A 20,000-nucleotide genomic window follows, 5' to 3' on the forward strand; every position below is an offset into this window, starting at 1 on the left:
ATTAATACCAGCTATACCCATATGTATATAAATGGAAAGGCTGTATATAACAAACATTTATCCTATGTGTGGCAACTTCAAATAGCGCATGACCTCTGACAAACAGTTTTCAGAGTAATTTTAATGCTACTCTGAATTTAACTTGACTAACTGGTAGCAATTGAGCACATCTCTTTTTTCATGGCAGCAGTTATCTAAAACGCTACAATAACAGCATCAAAGTAGAATGGTGGAAGATTGGTTTTCCATTGTACTGCTGAACTGGCATAATGCCCACTTTAAAAGCAATTCACTGCTCATCACTAAAATCTGGCAGACACGACACTAAATGCTTTGAGCGACCAGGAAAAAATAATAATAACTAATAAAAGCAGGGGAGCGAGGCAGGAATAAAAGGGGCAGCCTTCCTCGTAAAGACAGCATAGATGCATACACAAACAATATAAATCAAGAAAACTGCTGTAGAAATTAATAAAATACATACCTGGGTGGAAAAAGAAAAAGAAGAAACTTTAACGCCACACACACAGAATAGTAACAAGCTAAACTTAATCTGCTCAAAAGATGAATTTACCAGCAGGCTTGTATTAGGTATAGAACTACTAAACAAAAGCAAAATATATATTTACATTCCCCTATTGTTCTGGTGCAGCGAAAACCTACTTCATTCCGCCAATCACTTGTCAACCACGTCGGCTATGTTTTATTTACCAGCCAAAGTAATCAGTAAATATGTGATCATAAAACTCTTCTTTTGAACAGACAGCTTTGGATTTCTCTCTACCCCTTTCTCTCTTCCAAACACAAGTAATGATTAAGACAGCTTTCAAAAAGTCTTTTGACTGTCAATAAAACTAATTCTATTCCCCTTTCCACGTGGGGTGAAAAAAGGGTCTTCACAAATGAAAATTCAAATTAAAATTTTGATTATAGTGTAGTGTGACAACACCTGTATTTATAATTTTACTGTCAGCTAGCTGGTAGTGTTTAACAAAGGCCTGCAGGAGGGAAGTGGAATTTGTCTGCAACATATCAGAAGAATGACGACACTGGACACTTTACTGTGCTACAGAGAATGTGCCTTGTTGGTAAACCCCCCTTAACTGTAGCATCCTGCAAAAAGAAATAACTTTACTTTGGTTGGGGGGAGGCAGGGGATTCATGCATTAAATAAAGCTTCAAACTGTTTTACAGCCTTCAAAGACTAAACATATATATCAAGTACCCCGATATACCCCTTCTAAAACTATTTCCACATATCATGACTGAGAACAAAGTTTATTATTAAAATGGTTTCCAATGAGGTTTACCCAACTGGTAAGCTACAAGAATATAAAAAATTATTGCAGTTTTATTCAGCATGGTATTTAAAAATCTAATATTACGTCAGGTAAAGCTGACCAAACACAAGGCAACAAGAGTGCAGATGTATCTGTGGTCTCCATGTTTAATTTTATTTTTTCTTGGAAAATAATAATGAAGAACCTGAAGAAAAGAAAAGAAAAATATTGGAGATGCCACAGGAACTTGTTTTTAAAAGGTGCAAGCTTCAGGGCTCTCATGCTCGCTCTCTCTCTTTTTTTTTTTTTTTTTTTTTTTTTAAGATGCAGGAGAAAAAAAATATAAAGAAAATTGTGAAACTCACTGTACAAAAGGTCCTAATCAGGTAGTGAGAGGCCAAAAGGTCTTTATAACAATACAGGAAATCCTTAAATTGACCAATAATATAACTGAATACCAAGCTTTGCTCAAGATTAGTTTGCAGAAAAGACTAGGAATCTTCCAATGGTAAAACCTGTGGGATGGAATCCTGGAGATACGTGGATATCCATGTCCGATAAGGAAAAAGACTTTCCAGGCTCATAGATGGCACTGTCACTCAAAAACTGGGCTTCAACAGTCATGATGGAAAAGCCAGTGAAAGTTACGTAGAGTGGCAATTTGGCTGACTAAATGGTGCAGCTCATAGAGCATCTGAAAGTCTTACCAGGTCAGTGAACTATGCCACCTAAGAAATGATGTTTAAAGAATGCCCTCAATCATATGAAACAGACCTGAAAGAAATTTCAGAGGAGCAAATGAGTAGATAAGGTGTTCCTACAGAGCTACTAAAGCATCCGTTGCTTAGGCAAAATAATTACTGTACCTGCAGACAAACCTGTCTAGTTCAATGTTGAACTTGAAAGCCAGGAGATTGACATGCAGAGTTCCCAAACTGTCTACACCAGGCTCCAGCACCAAGAGCGTGCCCAGGAGTACTCAGCACTTCAAACTTGAGACCATCATAGGAAACCTTCAAAAAGAGAAAAGGAACTACTTCATCTAATTCCAAAGGTGGATTTGCGGGCCATTAGAACAGGGAAAGCCTGCCTTTGGGTGTCAGGCAATGCAAATCAGTCTGAGGACTGGACCAACTCATCCATAAGAGTTCATGTGCAGAAGGAGCCTTTTCGTGAAAAGAGATACATTTGCAGATCTCACACATGCGCAGTGAGATCGGCAAGTTTTTTTTTCAAACTACGACACCTGATCTCGCCCCTGCGTCAGGTGACATAGGAAGAAGAACCAGGTAGAGGAGGCGAAGATGGCGCCACCCGGCATGAGGTTGGATACTGGGAAGATGCGGGACTCGATGGAACACACCTCTGGACTGATCGACTGCTGTGCGGGATTGAAGGTAAGTGTATTTTTTTGTTTGTTTTAGGAACTTTTGAGTTTACTTCCTCTTTAAGCGAGTCATATCCAAAAGAAGTCCCAGTTACTCTACTGGATGAGTCTGCTCTAGCACTGACAATGAAGACCCAGAATCAATTTGAAGCTCTGTAACCTCATATAGACAGGTTAACATCCGAGAGCTGACTTTTCCCTAAGGAGTTGTCTGTACATCTAACCGCCTATGGAAAGATAAGGAAAGACAACAGGGCTAGCACTGGTGCCAAAACCTTTTAAACCCTTTTAAAAAGTGCGGAAAGTAGATAAAAAGGTAGAGACACAAACAAGTAGTTTAAAGAACTCACTGTAAACCACAAACCATAGTGCTCTATGCTGTACAGACAAAAGACCTATTACAAGAGATATAGTAAGAGCAGACAGTCCCAGGAGACATTTAAAGCAGAATTAAACCCTGCAATGCTCACTTGTCCTCATTCCGTTGCAGGGCAGCCCCATCTTCTTTCTTCTTGTGATCTTTGTCCATCTTGATTGACTGGGTCAGGATCATGAAATTCCAACATGGGTTTTCATTCAGTGCCAGCAACCCCAAAGGACATGTTGGATACCCTGGGATCCAATCTATAGCTTGATAAGCTATAGCTGAATAGTGGGTAAATTTCATCCACTTTTTTTTTTTTTTTTTTTTAAATAAAGGTTTGGCTATAGTTATACTTTAAAGTTTTATTGACTTTCTTGTGAGGTAAATTCTTCTCAACTTTTTGTTTCAGAAAGTTTCAAGCAATTAAAACTATAATTCACATCTGAGAAAGTAAATGAAATGTAATGTATACTAAATACTAGATTTAGGATTATGTACATATTTCAGTAAAAACATCTTGACAACAGTCAATATTTAACTGGACTGTGGTTTCAAAATGCATGCATATCAAGCAGTTGGTCTTAGTTAACCATAATACTGTACAGAGAAAGGGTGAGCTGAAATTAAAGATGTTTCATTGTAGCATCTAATTTCTAGCCATTTAAACACTAAAAAAAATCTCACTTCTTAGTATTTCTCACATGATTGCAAAATTGTGCCTGTTTAGTAAAGAATGATACAAAAACACTCAATCATTCTAAAGTTATTCTTATAGTATTATGTGCAAGAGTCACACTGTCACCTTAGAAAAGATAATGCAAATTTGGCATTCAAGGCAAAAAGTAGAGGATACATTTGGAAATGAGGCATAAAGAAAAATATAATTATTTAGATAGATCTGTCATACTTTCTCCAGTATTTCATGGCCTAATCTTACTCAATATTAACATATCATGAAGCGGATTGCAGTGGAAATACATCAACTGTTCTATGGAGCTTGCATTATTACACAGATGAGCCAATGATGTACCATTAGACTTAAATGCACACATACACACTGATAAGGTATCAGAGGTTAAGTGAAAGCTAAAACAGCCCACTGACAAACAGGAATAAAAATGATAACTGTTATAAATGCTTTGGGTTGTCAAGGAAGAATTTCCTTCCTACAAAAACTAAACACGTGCCATTGTCAAAGAATATTTGCCATTTTCATGAAACTTGCCTCTTGCCATAACAAACCTGTGTACATGCCCATATTTTTATTACAACAAAATGAATGGCAACAATGCTAAAAAAATATGACAGTGATTTATTAGTTTATATTGGTTATGTGAATATACAAAAACTGTCAAACGTACAGAGTAAAAAAACAAGCAACAGAGCTAGCAACTGTCAAGAAAAATTCTATTGAGATTTGGAAACTGTGAAATTATTGTAAGTAAAACATATTGCAAAAAAAAAAAAAAATACAAGATGGTCACTGTCTTCATTTAAATCCATTAGAAATAAATATTTTGGTAAACACAATTACTTCTCATAAATGTGGAGTTGAGTTATCTTTAGGATTCAAGATTAAGCAGCACTGCTTCCCTTAACAGGTTACCTTTGTACTACAGACATTCAGGGGAAAAGTGCAAGCAGTTTTCTTGAATGACTTCTATTTTGCAGGAAGTAAATGGGTATTTAACTAAGCGAACATCTCCAGACAAGTGACAGCAGTGAATCAATATTTGTATCCATAAAGAGAAATGACTTGTAGTGTGTTGTAAAGTTAATTGCCTAAAGCCTCAGAAGAAAACAAGTACATAAGCATTACAATTTAATTCATTGCTGTGTTTGCCATGTGTTTAATTTTCCTACACTCTTTGCACAATATCTAAGATCTAAGACCTACAACTAGAGAAAGTAACTTAAATGATCTGTCTTTTAAAGAACTCTGTAGTCCTAGGCAACACAAATCACTTTTTAGCAAAAGCCTAGAAAAAATGATATTTTGATAAGCTACTGCGAGCTGTCACACCTTCAAGCCAATATTTGTCTTACTACACATCTATACTCATGAAAATTGCCGATCTCACACATGCGCAGTCAGATTGTCAAGTTTTTCCCCCAAACTACGTCACCTGATCTTGTGCCTGCGCAGTGCGAGATCAGGTGACGCAGGAAGAAGAACATGGAAGAAGAGAAGATGTTGGAGCCTGGCGCTCCCTCTGTGCCGGACTGAAGACAGATACTGGGACAACGAATGGAAGAAACCTCCCACGGATAGACTGATCTGCGGGATTGAAGCCAAGTAAGATTTTTTGGTTTTGAGTTTACTCCTGTTTTAAGGTTACCCAAGTCGAAGTAGTTTTCTATTTCCTACTACATGCTACTTTCCCACAAAACCCACACATACTGCTTCTGAATTCACAATAGAGAGAACATTTTTCTTTATCAAAATACAACCCATTGCAAAAGGAAAACAAGGACTTAAACTAGGCATGTCAAACTCATAGGCAAGGGGGGGCTCATAGGGAACTCAGGGGCTACACCTTGTCTCAAGGCCTTAGCTACATACTACTAGAAGAAAAGTGAACCTCGAGCTTATGGTAAAAATTTTTTTTTACTGTACTGTAGTAAATAAATAACAGAACAAGAAAATGGTAATAAAACATTTAGAAATGTTTGGACAGAAATATTTAGAAGCAAAAGTCAAAACTATTTTGACGTATACCAAAGTTTCTAAAAATATGTAACAAAGGCTTGGGCCCAAGTGTAACCAGTGTTTATGTTAATTTGCGATAAAGCACCACTCATCTCTGTCCTACAGGGACACAATAGACTTTTGGATGAGTGGTTTCAACATGGCTGACTTTCTTTATGGATTTAGGTTCTCAGAAATGGACTAATAAAGGGGATCAGACCCCAGCAAAAACCCCAATATTCATTTTAACCTGCCAAAATCAGGAATTGTGTGGCAGAGGTAAGGCTTTGTGTACCTTTGAACTTACACATGCTTTCTCTAATATACTAACAGTCTAAAACCTTTCTACTTTGTTACATAAAACCTGATTCCTAAATTGAATAAAATCTCTCTCTTGCTTATTCTTTGTGATCAAATTTATGTTGATTCTAACTTAAAGCTAGTTTACATTTTTTTAGCTTTTTTAGCTTAAAGCTCAATTTTTCACAGGAAATGTTTATCAATCAAGGCTACAATAGATGGCCCTTTCAGTGAACAATAGATATGTAAAGAAAGCTTTGCCCACAAATTTAAAATATAACAGACAAAGCGTGCACTGGATGAAACCGGACCAGCGGTTAACAGCCTGCAATTTTCATTGTTCCAGTCTCCATATTAAGTCATGGATACATTCAGAAACTCTGAAGGCCACAGACTGGCAATTACAATTTAGTAATAATGCCCTAGACATAACAACCGGCCTGCAAAGCAAAAAGGAAAATAGAAATGTATATAAAATTCAGCCCTGATGTATTGCTAAATTGAGTTAGCATTATCATTGGAACAATATATGCTCTATTTCCCATTATTTATGAAGCCCAGTCCTCCTCTTTCTTACCAATTACATCCCCTATCATTTCCAAAATCTACAAACTGTTTTCAATCAACAGATTTCTTTATTACAGTGTGCAGCCTGCTTGTTACTCTCTCTCCTATGTTGAATCCTTGATTGGACAAGCTGTTTTGAATTTAAGATGGACTGTGATTGCACATATCAAATAAATTAGAGCTGCCAATCTCCCCTTGGAGAAACTCCTTTAGCTGTAGTATGACTGAGAACAACCTGAGAGTATTTGCTTAGAGACAAATGAAAGGGGATGAAATTCAGGCATGGGAACTCTCATTTATAGTATGGTGAAGATTTTTCAAGATACTCAATAGTGGAACCTAGGGCCACAGTCACTAAGTAAATGTACCTGGAAATTGGAAAAATGTCTTTGCCAAGGCAACAAAATAAAAATAAAGGAGGCACCTAACGTTAGTACAATGTGTACACAAAATAACTTGGTTTGCATGTCCAAGAAACAGAAATAAAATGCCTAGTGCCAATTAGTCTTACAATATAATGTATTTTATTTATGTATTTGTATTACATAATAAATATATAATGTATTTATTATATTTTTCATATTACAAAAATGAAATATTTTTTGCAGAATAAATGTTTATGTTTAACCATGTCAAACCTACCTATCATCAAGATTATCCACCATTACCACCTACTGAATATTAACATTTGGGGCGGGGAAGGGTTTGCTGAACATGAAAAGAAAAAAAAGTACACCCCTTCTCAACCCCAAGGTTTTGTGTATCAGGACACCAACATATCTGGTCCTTAGCATGTTCTAAAAGCATGTACATATAAACACACACTGTGTATAAATATGTTTGAGGACTATATGTAGTAAAAATACAAGTAATGTAGTAAAAGTACAAGTATACAAGTAATCTACAGGCATGTATACACGTATATTTGCCACAAAGTTCTAGGGACTTTAGAAAATGCATTTTATTCTCATACATGCGACAGCGTTTAATATTCTGGCCAACCAGGTCAAGAACTGATCATTTGATGTTAAAAAAAAAGTCCTGTTCCAATGTAACCTGCATGAAAGGTTCTAAAAAAAAGAAATTTGGCCATCTGCAAAGTGTGTTGTAAATTGATGAATCAATGATTCATAGAGTTTGGCCACATTATCAGCATTTTTGTGAAAACTAAGGATAGCATTTTAGAGAGAATACCCTTAAATTGTGAAACTTGATGGTATACATGTTATGGTTTGGGGTTGCTTTACTGTCTGAGCACTTTGATATATCATGTCAGCCATAAAATCTGCATCATAAAGTGTGTCAGGAAATGTAAGACCAATCTGTATAGGTATAGCAGCAATTGATCTTTCAAGACCAAATGAACTAAAGAATGGCTTTTAAAAAATAGAAGGTTTTGGACTGGGCTAGTCAAATCCATAACATTTCAGTGGGATTAAAATTAGGAGTTATTTATAATGGGAGTGGTTAAAAATTGAATGACAGGTACTAGTGGGTAGTAATACAAAATGCCTACAAAGTCAATTCTGCCAAACGGGGAAATGCCAGCTTCTGAGGACAGAAGAGTACTTCCTTTTCCAAGGTAAACTATTACATCTATTGATATTTTGGTCACAAAATCACAAAATGATCACCTTATTCAGTAGACACTGTGAAATGTTCAATCTATTGTTTACCATCCGAATATGTTGTAAACTAATTAATTTCCATAGGGTGAAATTCTTGACATGTCTATATAATTTGGCTAAAAATAAGTTTTACTAAAAAATTTGGGGCAGCATGGTAGCTCAGAGATTAGCACTATGGCTTCTGCAGTGCCAAGTCCCAGGTTTGAAACTCTGCTAGTATACCATCTGCAAAGAGTTTGAGTAGGTTTTCCTCCCACTTTTTTAAAAACAAAAACATGCAGTTAGGTTTTTTTTTTGGTTTCCCCCCAAAATTATCCGTATACTGTGTTAATGACATATCACTATGGTTGGGACAGCACATTGTGAGCCAATGTGAAGGACAGCTAGTAACAGGACCATTGACTTTTTAAATCCTTGTGTACAATGTCAGAGCTATATAAATACAAGGTAATAAAAAATATTATTACTTAAAACATGATCATCACCACCACATGATAGTGTCCCAGGGTGGTTAGAGGGCAAGATAGAACTCTTTAATGGCGTTTAGCTCCGGTCAGATCAGGGAACCTTTCGGCAAATGCCAAGATCATATGTTCAGCAATACAGTTTGCGTTATAACTGACAGAAGTAGAGTTTCAGTATAGCCATATACTTTTCCTTGGTGCTCTGACAGATGTTCTGAATTGTTTTTTTTTTCTTCCTATTAAGCCAACCCCAAACTTGTTTTACCAGCTCTTTTGTGAAATAAAATTTAAAACAACAATTCAATCTAGAGCAGATGTAGCGGTTGCATGAAAAAGCTTGAAAAATTTGGCACAATCTGGACTTTTTAATATTTCACTGTATACCACTGTATTCAAATTCTCTGGGAAATCAAGGAGCAGAGGGCAACCTATTCAACATCAATTTACAGTGACTTTTAGGGTTGCTCAAGGATCAGTTACAATCACAAAAATTTTTTAAAAACCCACAAGTGAATGATATTCAAAAAAAATCTAAGACAACAGTCAACAGTTCCAGATACTTTTGTTTCCATTTCAAATCAACAGGAGCAAAAATGCCTGGTGCTTAATATAAATGAATATTGTGGTAAAAGTACAATACTACATGTTTACCGTGAAATAGTAACTCCTAAGCTTCACAAACCGGTTCATGACACCAATGGTGCAATTGGTACAATCACAATCACAGACCACAAACAATCACAGACCTAAATACCACAACTTATAAGTGAGACAATTGTTTTTTGTATAGCACCTTCTCCCTTATGATACCTCTTTTAGATTTACCCATAATATAAATGTCATTGTATAAATCAGTGAACATAAGTATAGGCAAGGCAGTAACATACTAATATTTTATAAGGTACAGCCTTCCTAAAACAGACAATTAGACATCTTAAATAAGTATTATTTTTCTGATGGAATCTGACATGTAATTACCCTGCTGTCATTTGGCCCAGTTGTTTAAGGTAAGATTAGGGAAGGATCAAGTTGGTGTGGGATACATACCGGTATATCTGGTATGCCCATTCCTCCACAACCACCAAAGCCATTGGTTTATACACAGAAGTTGTTTGAGCAATCTTTAAAATTTCTGCAAATGACATTAAGGACTTTCACGGCCGACTTTTTTTATATTAAAGGAAACCCCAAGCAAAGGATTAAAATCAAGTTGCCTATGCAAAATAAATCATTTTTCCTTTTCTTTTGAATTTACATTCTGAAGAGCTCAAAAAAATCTTTTAATCACAAAACAGGAAAAGGATGAACTGCTAAAGATAAAGTGAAAATGAACCCCATTATTACTCATTTACCCCTGTTCCATCAAAAGACTCTGGACATCTTCTTTCTTTTTAAAGACGACTTTAGACTATCTTGATTTGCCAGGCCGGGAAGACGTAACTCCCAAGGCAGGTGTTTCAGTGGTAGTAACAGCAGGGGAAACCGGGATTAGCCAGGTACCCTTGCAAGCAATCTATATCTAAAGCTCAAATGCTTAGCTCTAAACTATACCTGAAAACTTTTTATTTAAATATTTTTTTTTTTTTTTTTTTAAAGGTTCATAGAATAGGAGTTCATTTAATTCAGGCATATGCAGGGGAAGCCAAAAAAGCCAGGTATACTGGCAACCAAAGCTTTTGACATATACCTGGAGTGATCAGGCAGGAAGAGGGGATTATTGTAGAAGGGACATTGCCTGTCCTTTTCTACAATAATGACCTGCATAATCATGATAGTGGAGCTTTAGTTCTGCTATAACAGGCATCAAACCAGCCATTACATAATGCAGCGTCACCCAGAAGAGGTTTAGACACAAAAGACCGCATCAATTCTGGCAAGAACACCGCCCTTCTGCCTATGCACTGCAAAAGCTCACAATTAAAAATATAAACAAATTTCCAATTTATAAACAAAAAGTCCACAAGGAAATTTGTTTTTATCTACAATATGTAATCACTAGAGATGGCAAGATAATTTTTGTTGATAGTGAAAGTTGAATTGTGTATGTCCCATGTAAAAAACGTCAGCCGATTTTTATCAGGAAACGGCAATAAAAAGGGGGTTTATATAGAACTTTAAAAAAAGCTTAATCTTGGTGTGTAAATAGAAACTGTGCTGCCTATCATTCAGTCATATTTGTGTGCGTCTTTAGTGATCACTCAGATGAAATGTCTGTTTTAAGCTAAGTGGAGATACTGCGTTGTGTTTTATGTCAAAATAATTACATAATTATATTCAAAGCTAAATTATTTAAGATAGGAAAACATTCTGATATGCTTTTGACAGTCAGAATCTTGGCAGGCACAAATCATCTTAACAATGAATTTCCATTAACACATGTATTTACTTCATTTAAACCAGTACTCACAAATATGTATCAACCACAGGTATAATTCCATGTGATTGTTAAAAGGTGGTCATTTGTAACATGAAACACTTTTTTTGCACAATGCCTCTACTTTATTGATGCCGTGTATTTATATTACTCCTGCTTGTTTTCCCACTGACTATCAGCCAGAGTCTGCATGATCTTACCCAGAATCCTTTACTTGCCATTTAGTCTAAATGTGCAGTGCTAAAAAGTTTGTACGCAACATCCAAGTGAGAAAGGCTGGAGATTCTGTACTATGCAATTAAACCCTTTTAAGTCATTCAATAACTGTATAACTAAATGCATGTGGACTTGAGTTGCTAGGAGGGCATATTATTAAGCCTTTCACATGTTTATACATTAGCAAAGTTATTTTTAAGAGGAAACAAATGAAAAATAAAAAGTAGCCCCAACAATTGTACACTAAAAAATGTATTTCCTTTTTAAATTTTTTCTTGCCGGGCTTTAGAACAATGAAGGTTTACGCAAAGGATCTGTGGTAGTATTGCCTATAGCAGCAAACTTAATTCCAGGTTTATTCCTAATACATTTTTCAAAATAAAAGCTTATTATCTGCACTTCCAGGTACCCTAAATAATATAGTTTTTGTAATAGGTGCTCCCTTGCCTACTTTAAGTAGAACTAAAGTTCTATTCTTTCAAATTCCAGATCAGGCAGTGAGTGCATTACTGGCATCTGCATGGGACCAGGTGAGTAAAGCAGTGCTGCTTTAAAACAGATAAGATGAAATCAAATGTACCCACCAATGAATTCTAACTTATCCCCAAAATGTGTCTCCAACAGATGCCATCAACACACAGGCAATACCTTTTGTAGCCCTAAAAAAGCATGTTTTATAAGCTAATGTGCTTCGATTCTTCATATGAAATAAGGCTCAAAAGTTAACAAGTTTTTTTGCACATTAAACCTTTACAGAGTCCCCTTATGAAATACAAATTTTGTTCAAACTGTGAGTAATCCTATTTAAATGGTTTCAAGTGGAATATTATAGAACCTATTAAATTTGCAATTTCATCAAAGCCAAACTCTTTGGAAACAGAAAAAAAAAAAAAAAACACCTTTCATCTATTTATGGCATTTAGATCGCATACACTTTTTTAACTATTGCTTTTAAAATAACATCTATTTACATGAACATTTGACCACCTGAAATAAGAATGACAGTGGAACTGACAGAACCTAAACTTGTTTGAACTGCTTTATTAACAATTTTTAGGCACTGGGGGCACAGGAGGAACCACAGCAGTGTGGCAGTTCACATTAATTGCCCAATGAGTAGGGGCTAAAGACAGGGTTATGACACAAGAAGCTACACAACTTTGTGAATAATAAAAAAAAAGTGGCTCAACACAATTAGAAAATAGCAAAATAATTTTAATATAGAGATATTATTCCATAATATGATGGAATCCAAATCTTTTTTTTAGGATTGGAGACTAATGAAAAGGCAAGCCACTGGTTAATAATGACAGCATGGAAACCAGCACAGTTGAAAGTTTAATCAAAGCAGCCACCAACGCCTTTTCAGTATATAGTTTATAGAGTCCATCTTTAATAAAATTTGTACTTTTATGTTAGTTAAATGACATAGTACATAGTCTGGTTTTACTTTGTACAGTACTTTGTGTCTTTGTGAGTGTGTTTTTTTTAATTCCGTGTATATGCTTGCAGTGTTTGTATTTTTGGCAAAATATACCTAATACATTGAGAAATGTATATTCTTACTCTAATAGGTATAAAATATATGCATACATTTACATGTATATGTATATATGAACTTTGTGGTGACCTGTCTATAGGCCTGCTGTAGAGCTACAATTCCAACAAGCTATTCAAATTTGGGGAACTCTTGTATGGTAAGTTTGGGGAACTCTGGTTGGTCTGAGAATGTAAGCTGTCTTTGCAGGAATGCACAACCTCATGCTGAGCAGAGATTTTTCAGGTCTGCCTCTTATCAATCTATAATAAAATCTTCATTCTAACATGATTCTGAAATGTAAGTCAACATAATACAAGTGGACCACATGTATCCTCACCTTTCTCCTGCTCCGTAACAACCTTCTCCAGTGCATAATCCCAGTCAAAGATAAATCGATAGAAACATAGCTGAGTGTACAAGGCTTTCTCTGGGTACTGCAAAATAATCAAGGAAAAAAATCAATATAAGCAACTGGTACATTTATCATCCTGTAAAATGTGAGTGTAAAAAAACTCATTTAATGCAGCAAAGCAGGTATGTATGCAATTATCTAGAAAAAAAGCAACATTTATTTTAGGAGTAAATCTGTGGTCATCATCATGTTTAAAAAGCAGAGTCCCCCCACTCCCAACACAGGACGACATACAATAGAAAGAAACACCAATCACACGCACAAGGCATATTAATTTAACTGTGTTCAAAACAGTTAATGAAATAGTGGAAGATATGCAGTCAAGGGGAGAAGGCCCTTTTTCTGGAATTAAACAAAAATCTCTAGGGAAGCCTAGTTTGTAATGCTCATAGTCAAGGTATTAATGTCTAAAGTTCCAGGTCTCTTGAGAAAAGGTACTTCTGAGGTGGGTCACAACGCCAGGCTCAGGGAACCTACCGCACCCTCAGTCCACTATTTGGCAGAGAACACATATCTGGAAACCCAATTGCTTGTAACAGTTGCGATAGACTTTTAGTCCTAGCAACAGCCTGAATTGTGGAAAACATTTCCCAAAAAGTAAGGAGAGGCTTTACCAATATTCTGAGGGCAAGAATGAACAGATATACAATGAAATAACAGATCTTTAGAGTAACATGTACAGCCAATATCTTACATTTGGGAGATGGCAGGAGCAGTTGGGGAAATATCAGACTGAAGAATATCTGCAGAAGAGTCGTCTCTAAGAACATTTGAGGAAACTTTTATTTACAACAGGAGGCTGGCAAAAAAAAACCTTTCACAAGAGTTATCCTTAACCCCTTGAAGTACAAAGGTACACTCTGTTAGGATCAGTAGTGGGGAACAGGTCAGTAGTCATGGCAGTGAAGCTGTTATATGTTTTGCTCTGGTATCAATAATTTTGGATGGAACTTGAAGCAAACAATAATACCATACTGAAATCTCACAGCTGAGCCACACGTTTACACACCAGCTCCCCTGCATGCTGCAGGCAGACTGACTGCTTCAAGTTCCATCCAAAATTATTGATACCAGAGCAAAACATATAACAGCTTCACTGCCATGACTACCGATCAGTTCCCCGCTACTGATCCTAACAGAGTGTTGCTAGGAACACAAGCATCAGATTCTCTCTCCTGAGGAAGTGGATATTTCCACGAAACGCGTAGAGAATGTACCCAGAATGTATCCCTCACAGGGACAGTCTGGAAGGAGAGATAATTGTGGTTAACAATGGTTTTTATGTGGTTTTATGTATTGGAAATGAGCCTTGTAATGTAAATATCAATAAAAAAATGTTATTTTTATAATATATGTTGATATTGGCCTGAAAAGTCCCGCTACAAAAATTGGTGTTCTTCACTGTATATTCTTTTTTTTCTTGGTTTAATAAGGGATGTGGCCTACGTGATATATAATATATGTATAGGTGGAACACTTCTTTGTTTACTGTGTTCCGTTTTGGATTTAGATAGGGTTAAGGGGGTAGGCTAGTGCCTATTTTGTACATTAGACCGGTGTTTGTCTTGCAGGTGTGATGCAAATGTAGTCACCAACCTGGTCACCACTGCCTCCTGTCAGCAGACTAGCTGAGAATAGCAGAGTAGTGTAAGCAAGCTGGTGTGCTGTCAGGTGGAAGAGCTGCTGGGAATGACGGAGAAGTGTATGCCCTACATACATTGCCCTGCCATTCTCAGCAGCTTGTGCCTAAGCAGGGTGAGGAGAGCTGGTTGCGCTTCTGCTGTCAACATTTGCGGCCCCCAACTCACCTGTCCGTGGCTGGGGGGTTGGGGACCACTAGTTTAGAACATAAAAAAACACCTGGGGTCTCTCTCTCCAAAAACAAAAATCTAATATATATTAGCTTAAGTCCTTAGATGAGGTCACTGCATTAATTTAATTTTTTTCCTCAGCACACAGGAAATAAGGACACAGCATTTTGGCCAATTTAACGGACACTTTCCAAAAATGGTATTGGGATGAAAAACAAGGTCTATTGCGGTCACATAAGATTGGTGTTCTTTTAGTTACCCTATAAAGATTTTGATAAATACATATATGAAGTAAAATGTCAGAACTATGACAACAGGGCAAAAAGAAAAAAAATCCCAATGGTGACATTTGTTCATTTGTAATCAGTGTCTAAGATGGGAATTTCCTTCACTCAAGTATGGCAAAACCAACATGAGTTTTACTCATTTCCTACTCTAAAATACGCAGGGGTAGATGGATATATTTTAGTAATAATTTTGGGCTACATAAACCCTAACAATGACTACTGTTTCCTGATCCACCTTGGTCAGGTAAACACAAATTATTGGTGGTGTAAAATGGTGGTAATTCTAAAAAATATCCATTTATCCTACCTTTATTGCATTTTTTGCATAACTGCCAGCAATTTCTTTGGAATACAGAACTCCTCCTCCTAGGGTATGAGAGTAAGGTTCTTTAGTGTTAAACACTGTATAAGACCAACAGAGCTGCTCCTTCATAGGTACAAGTAAAAATACCTATTGCAGAAGGGACACAACCTGACCCTTTCTGAAATAAAGCCCTGCCTAATCTCAATTGTGGAGTGGAACTTTAGTTTTACTTTTAATACTTGCTGCATAAATTAATGGCTATGTGTTTATACCTTAAAAAAGATCTTGGGTTTTGCTTTTCATTTCGTTAAAAGGAATGCACCTATTTTTTGTAAGAAATAGCTGTATGTTTTTCTGATCTTTCATTAAAAAACCAGAGCAAAGGAATAGTTAATAAACCAAAAATGTACCTTGTCTATTCCCAGCTCATAGTAAATTTTTACACACTGTTGAAACAAGTTTATTTCTAACACCTAATCCTGCAGTAAAATAAAAAAAGCCCACTGTCATAATTATCCCATTGTATATGCTAAAAACCACGTTATATATCAGTGCACCTTTATTTTTAGGAAATCCTGATTGCTACATCAGGAGAAAGAGATGAAAAAGGGACAGTGATTAAGTTATTTGTTTAGTTTTTAAGATTCAGTAGTAATTGCGGGTACACATCTCCCTGACTGCACACATGTTGCAGGTTGAATAGAACACTGAAATTACCTCCTTCATAATAGTTTGTTTTGATAATGTATTGTGTGTGGAGATGATGAGAAACAGTTGCTGTCAATTTGATTAGCCATTATATTTTTATGTTAATTGCCATTATTGGGTCCATTCTGTTTAGTGTCACCATAGAAGCCATACAATGTTAGCATAAATAACAAATTGGAGTAAATTAGGAAGATATATTTTTGCCAATTCATTTTAATTGCCCATCAGTCCTTCCGTTGGTTAACGCAGTTGTTGACCCATAATAAGCGCTAGGTCAATATAGCTGCTTGTCAATTCAGAAATGCAAAGTGCTGTGGTTCTGAGTAATGGATATACAACAACCTTTGCCAGCCAACTGAAGCAAAACGAATGGCAAGTCACATGAAGGAATAAAGCATCAAACAGAGAGTTTACTGACCTCATATTAGTAGATGGGCTAATTAAAAGTCACTGCCTAAATGGATAAGGAAAATGTAATATAGTTTTTTTTTTTTTTTTTCATCAACACCTCTCCTGTACTTTTGCTCACTGGCACATTTTGCAATTAGCAAGATGGGTGAAAACAAAAGAATCTATTAGATTTTCACTGTCAAATATGATTAGGCTGAAAGCCAAGAACAAGAATTAATTGACTCTTTCCCTACTGCACTGTTACAAAGATACCTGAGAACACATTTTAACAGTAGATATCAGTAAAACTGCTTATACACAGCAAACCTAGCCTCTAATATTTGCTGATTACAGTTTTAAATGATGTGTGCAGTTTACACAAGTTTTTTTTTCTGAAAAAGTGGTTTAGTTCTTTTAAGTTTACTGATTCTTTTTACTCCTTCTGTTAAAGCATTTTACAAATATTTTTAAATACCTACTTACCTCAAGAAATAGTAAATACTGGTTCTAGGCAATTGTTTGCTCTATAGAGTGCCAAACTTACGTGGCCCAGTTGGGCCCATGTAATATTGCCCTAAAGTACCAAGGTGTGCAGTAGCTATAGCAACCAATCAGGCTAGTATATTATTAGCTTGTCAACCCTAAATCTGAGTAAAATGATTTCAGAATTATTGATGGATTTTAACAGTAAATCCCCTTTCACAAAATAGGACCCTAACTATAAAAGCCCCTGTCCATGTAACAGACAAGAAAAAAAATTAGGTTTGACTGCTTTATACAATTAAGCAATGTCATGTGAAAATACTTCTGCATTCTCAGTCACTTCTCAACTCCCTTCTCCTCCTCGGAGTGATGCAGTAATTAAAACCTAATTATTATCTTCATTTTAAACAAAACCTAAAGTGAATACCAATTAATAACAACATACTAATGAGCATCTGCTGTGATGAAATTGAATATGAATGCGCTGCAAATTTCGGGTAATTTATTTTCGGGGAAGAGCCACTGGTTGCATTTGGCTGTTGGGAGGATGAGCATGTACGCCATTTGCCATTACTCAATTTGGCACAGAGCAAATGCTGTATAGGGTCAAAGTTTAATGGTGCAGATGTTTATTTTCAAATGATACCAACAATGTACAAGCAACTGGAGGTGAGGCAGCATATATATTTATGTAACATATATGGAAAAATTAAAAGCATATTGACTAATGAGAAATACTTAAAGCTGATCTCTAGGAAGATATAAAAAGCCAATTACTACAGTCATGTATTCAGTATAAAAAAAATGTATTTCTAAACTTCAGACACTTTTATTAATGAATATATTTCATATTTAAAATGCACAAATCCACTTTGTGTGTACCATGTGTCTTTGTAAGAGCAGCTTTTACCTAGAAAAGGCAGTGATAACATCACTGTGCAGCACATACTCTGTGTAGAATTAAAGCCAAGATGCTAAATGGACACAGCAGAACCCCCCACTACAGATTGCCTGGACATAACCACAGGGAGCAGCTGTAGGTGGTCAAAAAGCAGAACTTACTCCACCTATTCCTCTATTCTCTGGTCATTGCCGGGCACTGCCATCTTCCTCCTTGCAATAGCTGCCATCTTGATTGGCCAGCCAGGAAAGACATAACTCTTGCAGAGGTGCATGGGAGTTTATTCAATCCAGAGGAAAGTGCTGGCAACCAACAGGTGTATGGACAGATCAGGAAACAGTTTGGCAATATTAAGACAGGTAAGAATGGTTTTTGCAGAAGCGACATCACCTTTTCCTTTCTACACTAAGCACCTGCCTATTTTTGCATTTTCACTTTAAAGTTCCACTTTAATACAAGAAGCTAAGAGGCAAAGTTTCACACTGAAATACTGCACAGATCTGGAAGAAATACATAAATCATGCCAATATTTAAGTACAAACAAACATGCCAGTTTGCCAGATTTAAACTTTTGGTTGATCCGTGTACAGTGGCAGTCACTCTTGGAGAGGAAGCCAGCACCAGAAATAAGGCTTTGCTGTACTGACACAGTAACAAGAAGAGGAAGTAGAGCGTTGACTTAATGGGCCTGATTTTCTGGAGATGTCTTTATGCTAGTCTTCTGTTATTTCATGTGAAAAAAATATGTAGACTGAAAAAGGAGGAAGCAGAATTGTACCAATGAGACTTTCATAGGGTGACACATAAATGTAATCAACAAACAACTGGCCAATTGCAGGAAGGAGCAACGATTACCCCAATGGGTACCACTTTTCAAACTTGTCAAACAAAACAAACATAAAAAAACAACACTAAACCCTCTAGGCAGTCTAGTGACATCTTTAAACCTTTTATTGTCAAGTACTGGACTCCTCTTCTGTTCAGGTCGCAGTACACAGAACCCCCACATTGGGAAGCTACGCAGTAAAAGCATCCCACCCATGACCACCATCAAGCCAATGAAAACACTCTGTTGTGTAACAATTAAGCCCTATCAATATACACAGCAAGGAGCATTCCCAGTTATCAGTAGGACCACTTCTTACTTTCAAACTCTAACATACATTACTTTGTAGAAAATGTTAGGTTTTTTTTGTTGTTTTAATCTCCAAGATCGATGCTTACTTGCCAGAAAGTAAGAGTTGCTGGTATCTTAGAGTAGCGCTTGCTTACAATTTTTTGTTTTTAAACTATAGATCCATCTTAAATCCTTCCTTACCATCAGTTTTAACACAGTTGTGTAGACTCTTTTCTTCTGTACCTTTCTACTGCTAACTCAGTTCAGCTTTTCACAGAGTGCATTAGAAGCTACTATATTTCTGGGCTGATGGACATCCAGCATCATAAAGTCCATTTCTTCTTTACCGTCACTGGCCCTCTGCATTAATTAAAGCGTAATGTAAACCCCCCCAGGAAAACCCCACCCTTACCTTCAATTCTGCAGATTAGTCTATCTGTCGGGAGGTTTCTTCCATCAGGTCCCACGTCGTCCCGGTACCTGTTTTTGGCCCACCGCAAAGGGAGCGGCCAGGCGCCAACATCTTCTCTTCTTCCTACATCACCCGATCTCGCACTGCACAGGCGCTAGATCAGGTGACGTTGATTTGGTGGTCCAGTATAACTTCAGTGTTAGCAGGGTATGAGCTGTGATGCTAGAGATGTGATGCCTGGGCAAGGATGTGTTCAGGGGAAGAGGGGAAAGATTTGGAGTACAATAAACCCTCTCAGAACCTGACAGCTCTGCAGCAAGTGGAGGAAGGGACTTTGCTACAATGAACACTTTCAAGCAAGTGGCA

The 20,000-nt window shown here is 36.6% G+C and overlaps 1 protein-coding gene across 1 annotated transcript in view; it reads right to left on the reverse strand.

Moving 5' to 3' along the window:
* Positions 1–20,000, reverse strand: part of POLA1 (DNA polymerase alpha 1, catalytic subunit) — a 139,765-nt gene that overhangs the window by 8,838 nt on the left and 110,927 nt on the right. Inside the window, exon 36 of the mRNA XM_072427871.1 lies at positions 13,147–13,243. Coding sequence (XP_072283972.1) covers positions 13,147–13,243 — 97 coding nt within the window. The remainder of the gene's footprint in view (positions 1–13,146; positions 13,244–20,000) is intronic.

The sequence above is a fragment of the Pyxicephalus adspersus genome, chromosome 1 (assembly GCF_032062135.1).
Source record: "Pyxicephalus adspersus chromosome 1, UCB_Pads_2.0, whole genome shotgun sequence".
Taxonomy (NCBI): Eukaryota; Metazoa; Chordata; class Amphibia; order Anura; family Pyxicephalidae; genus Pyxicephalus; species Pyxicephalus adspersus.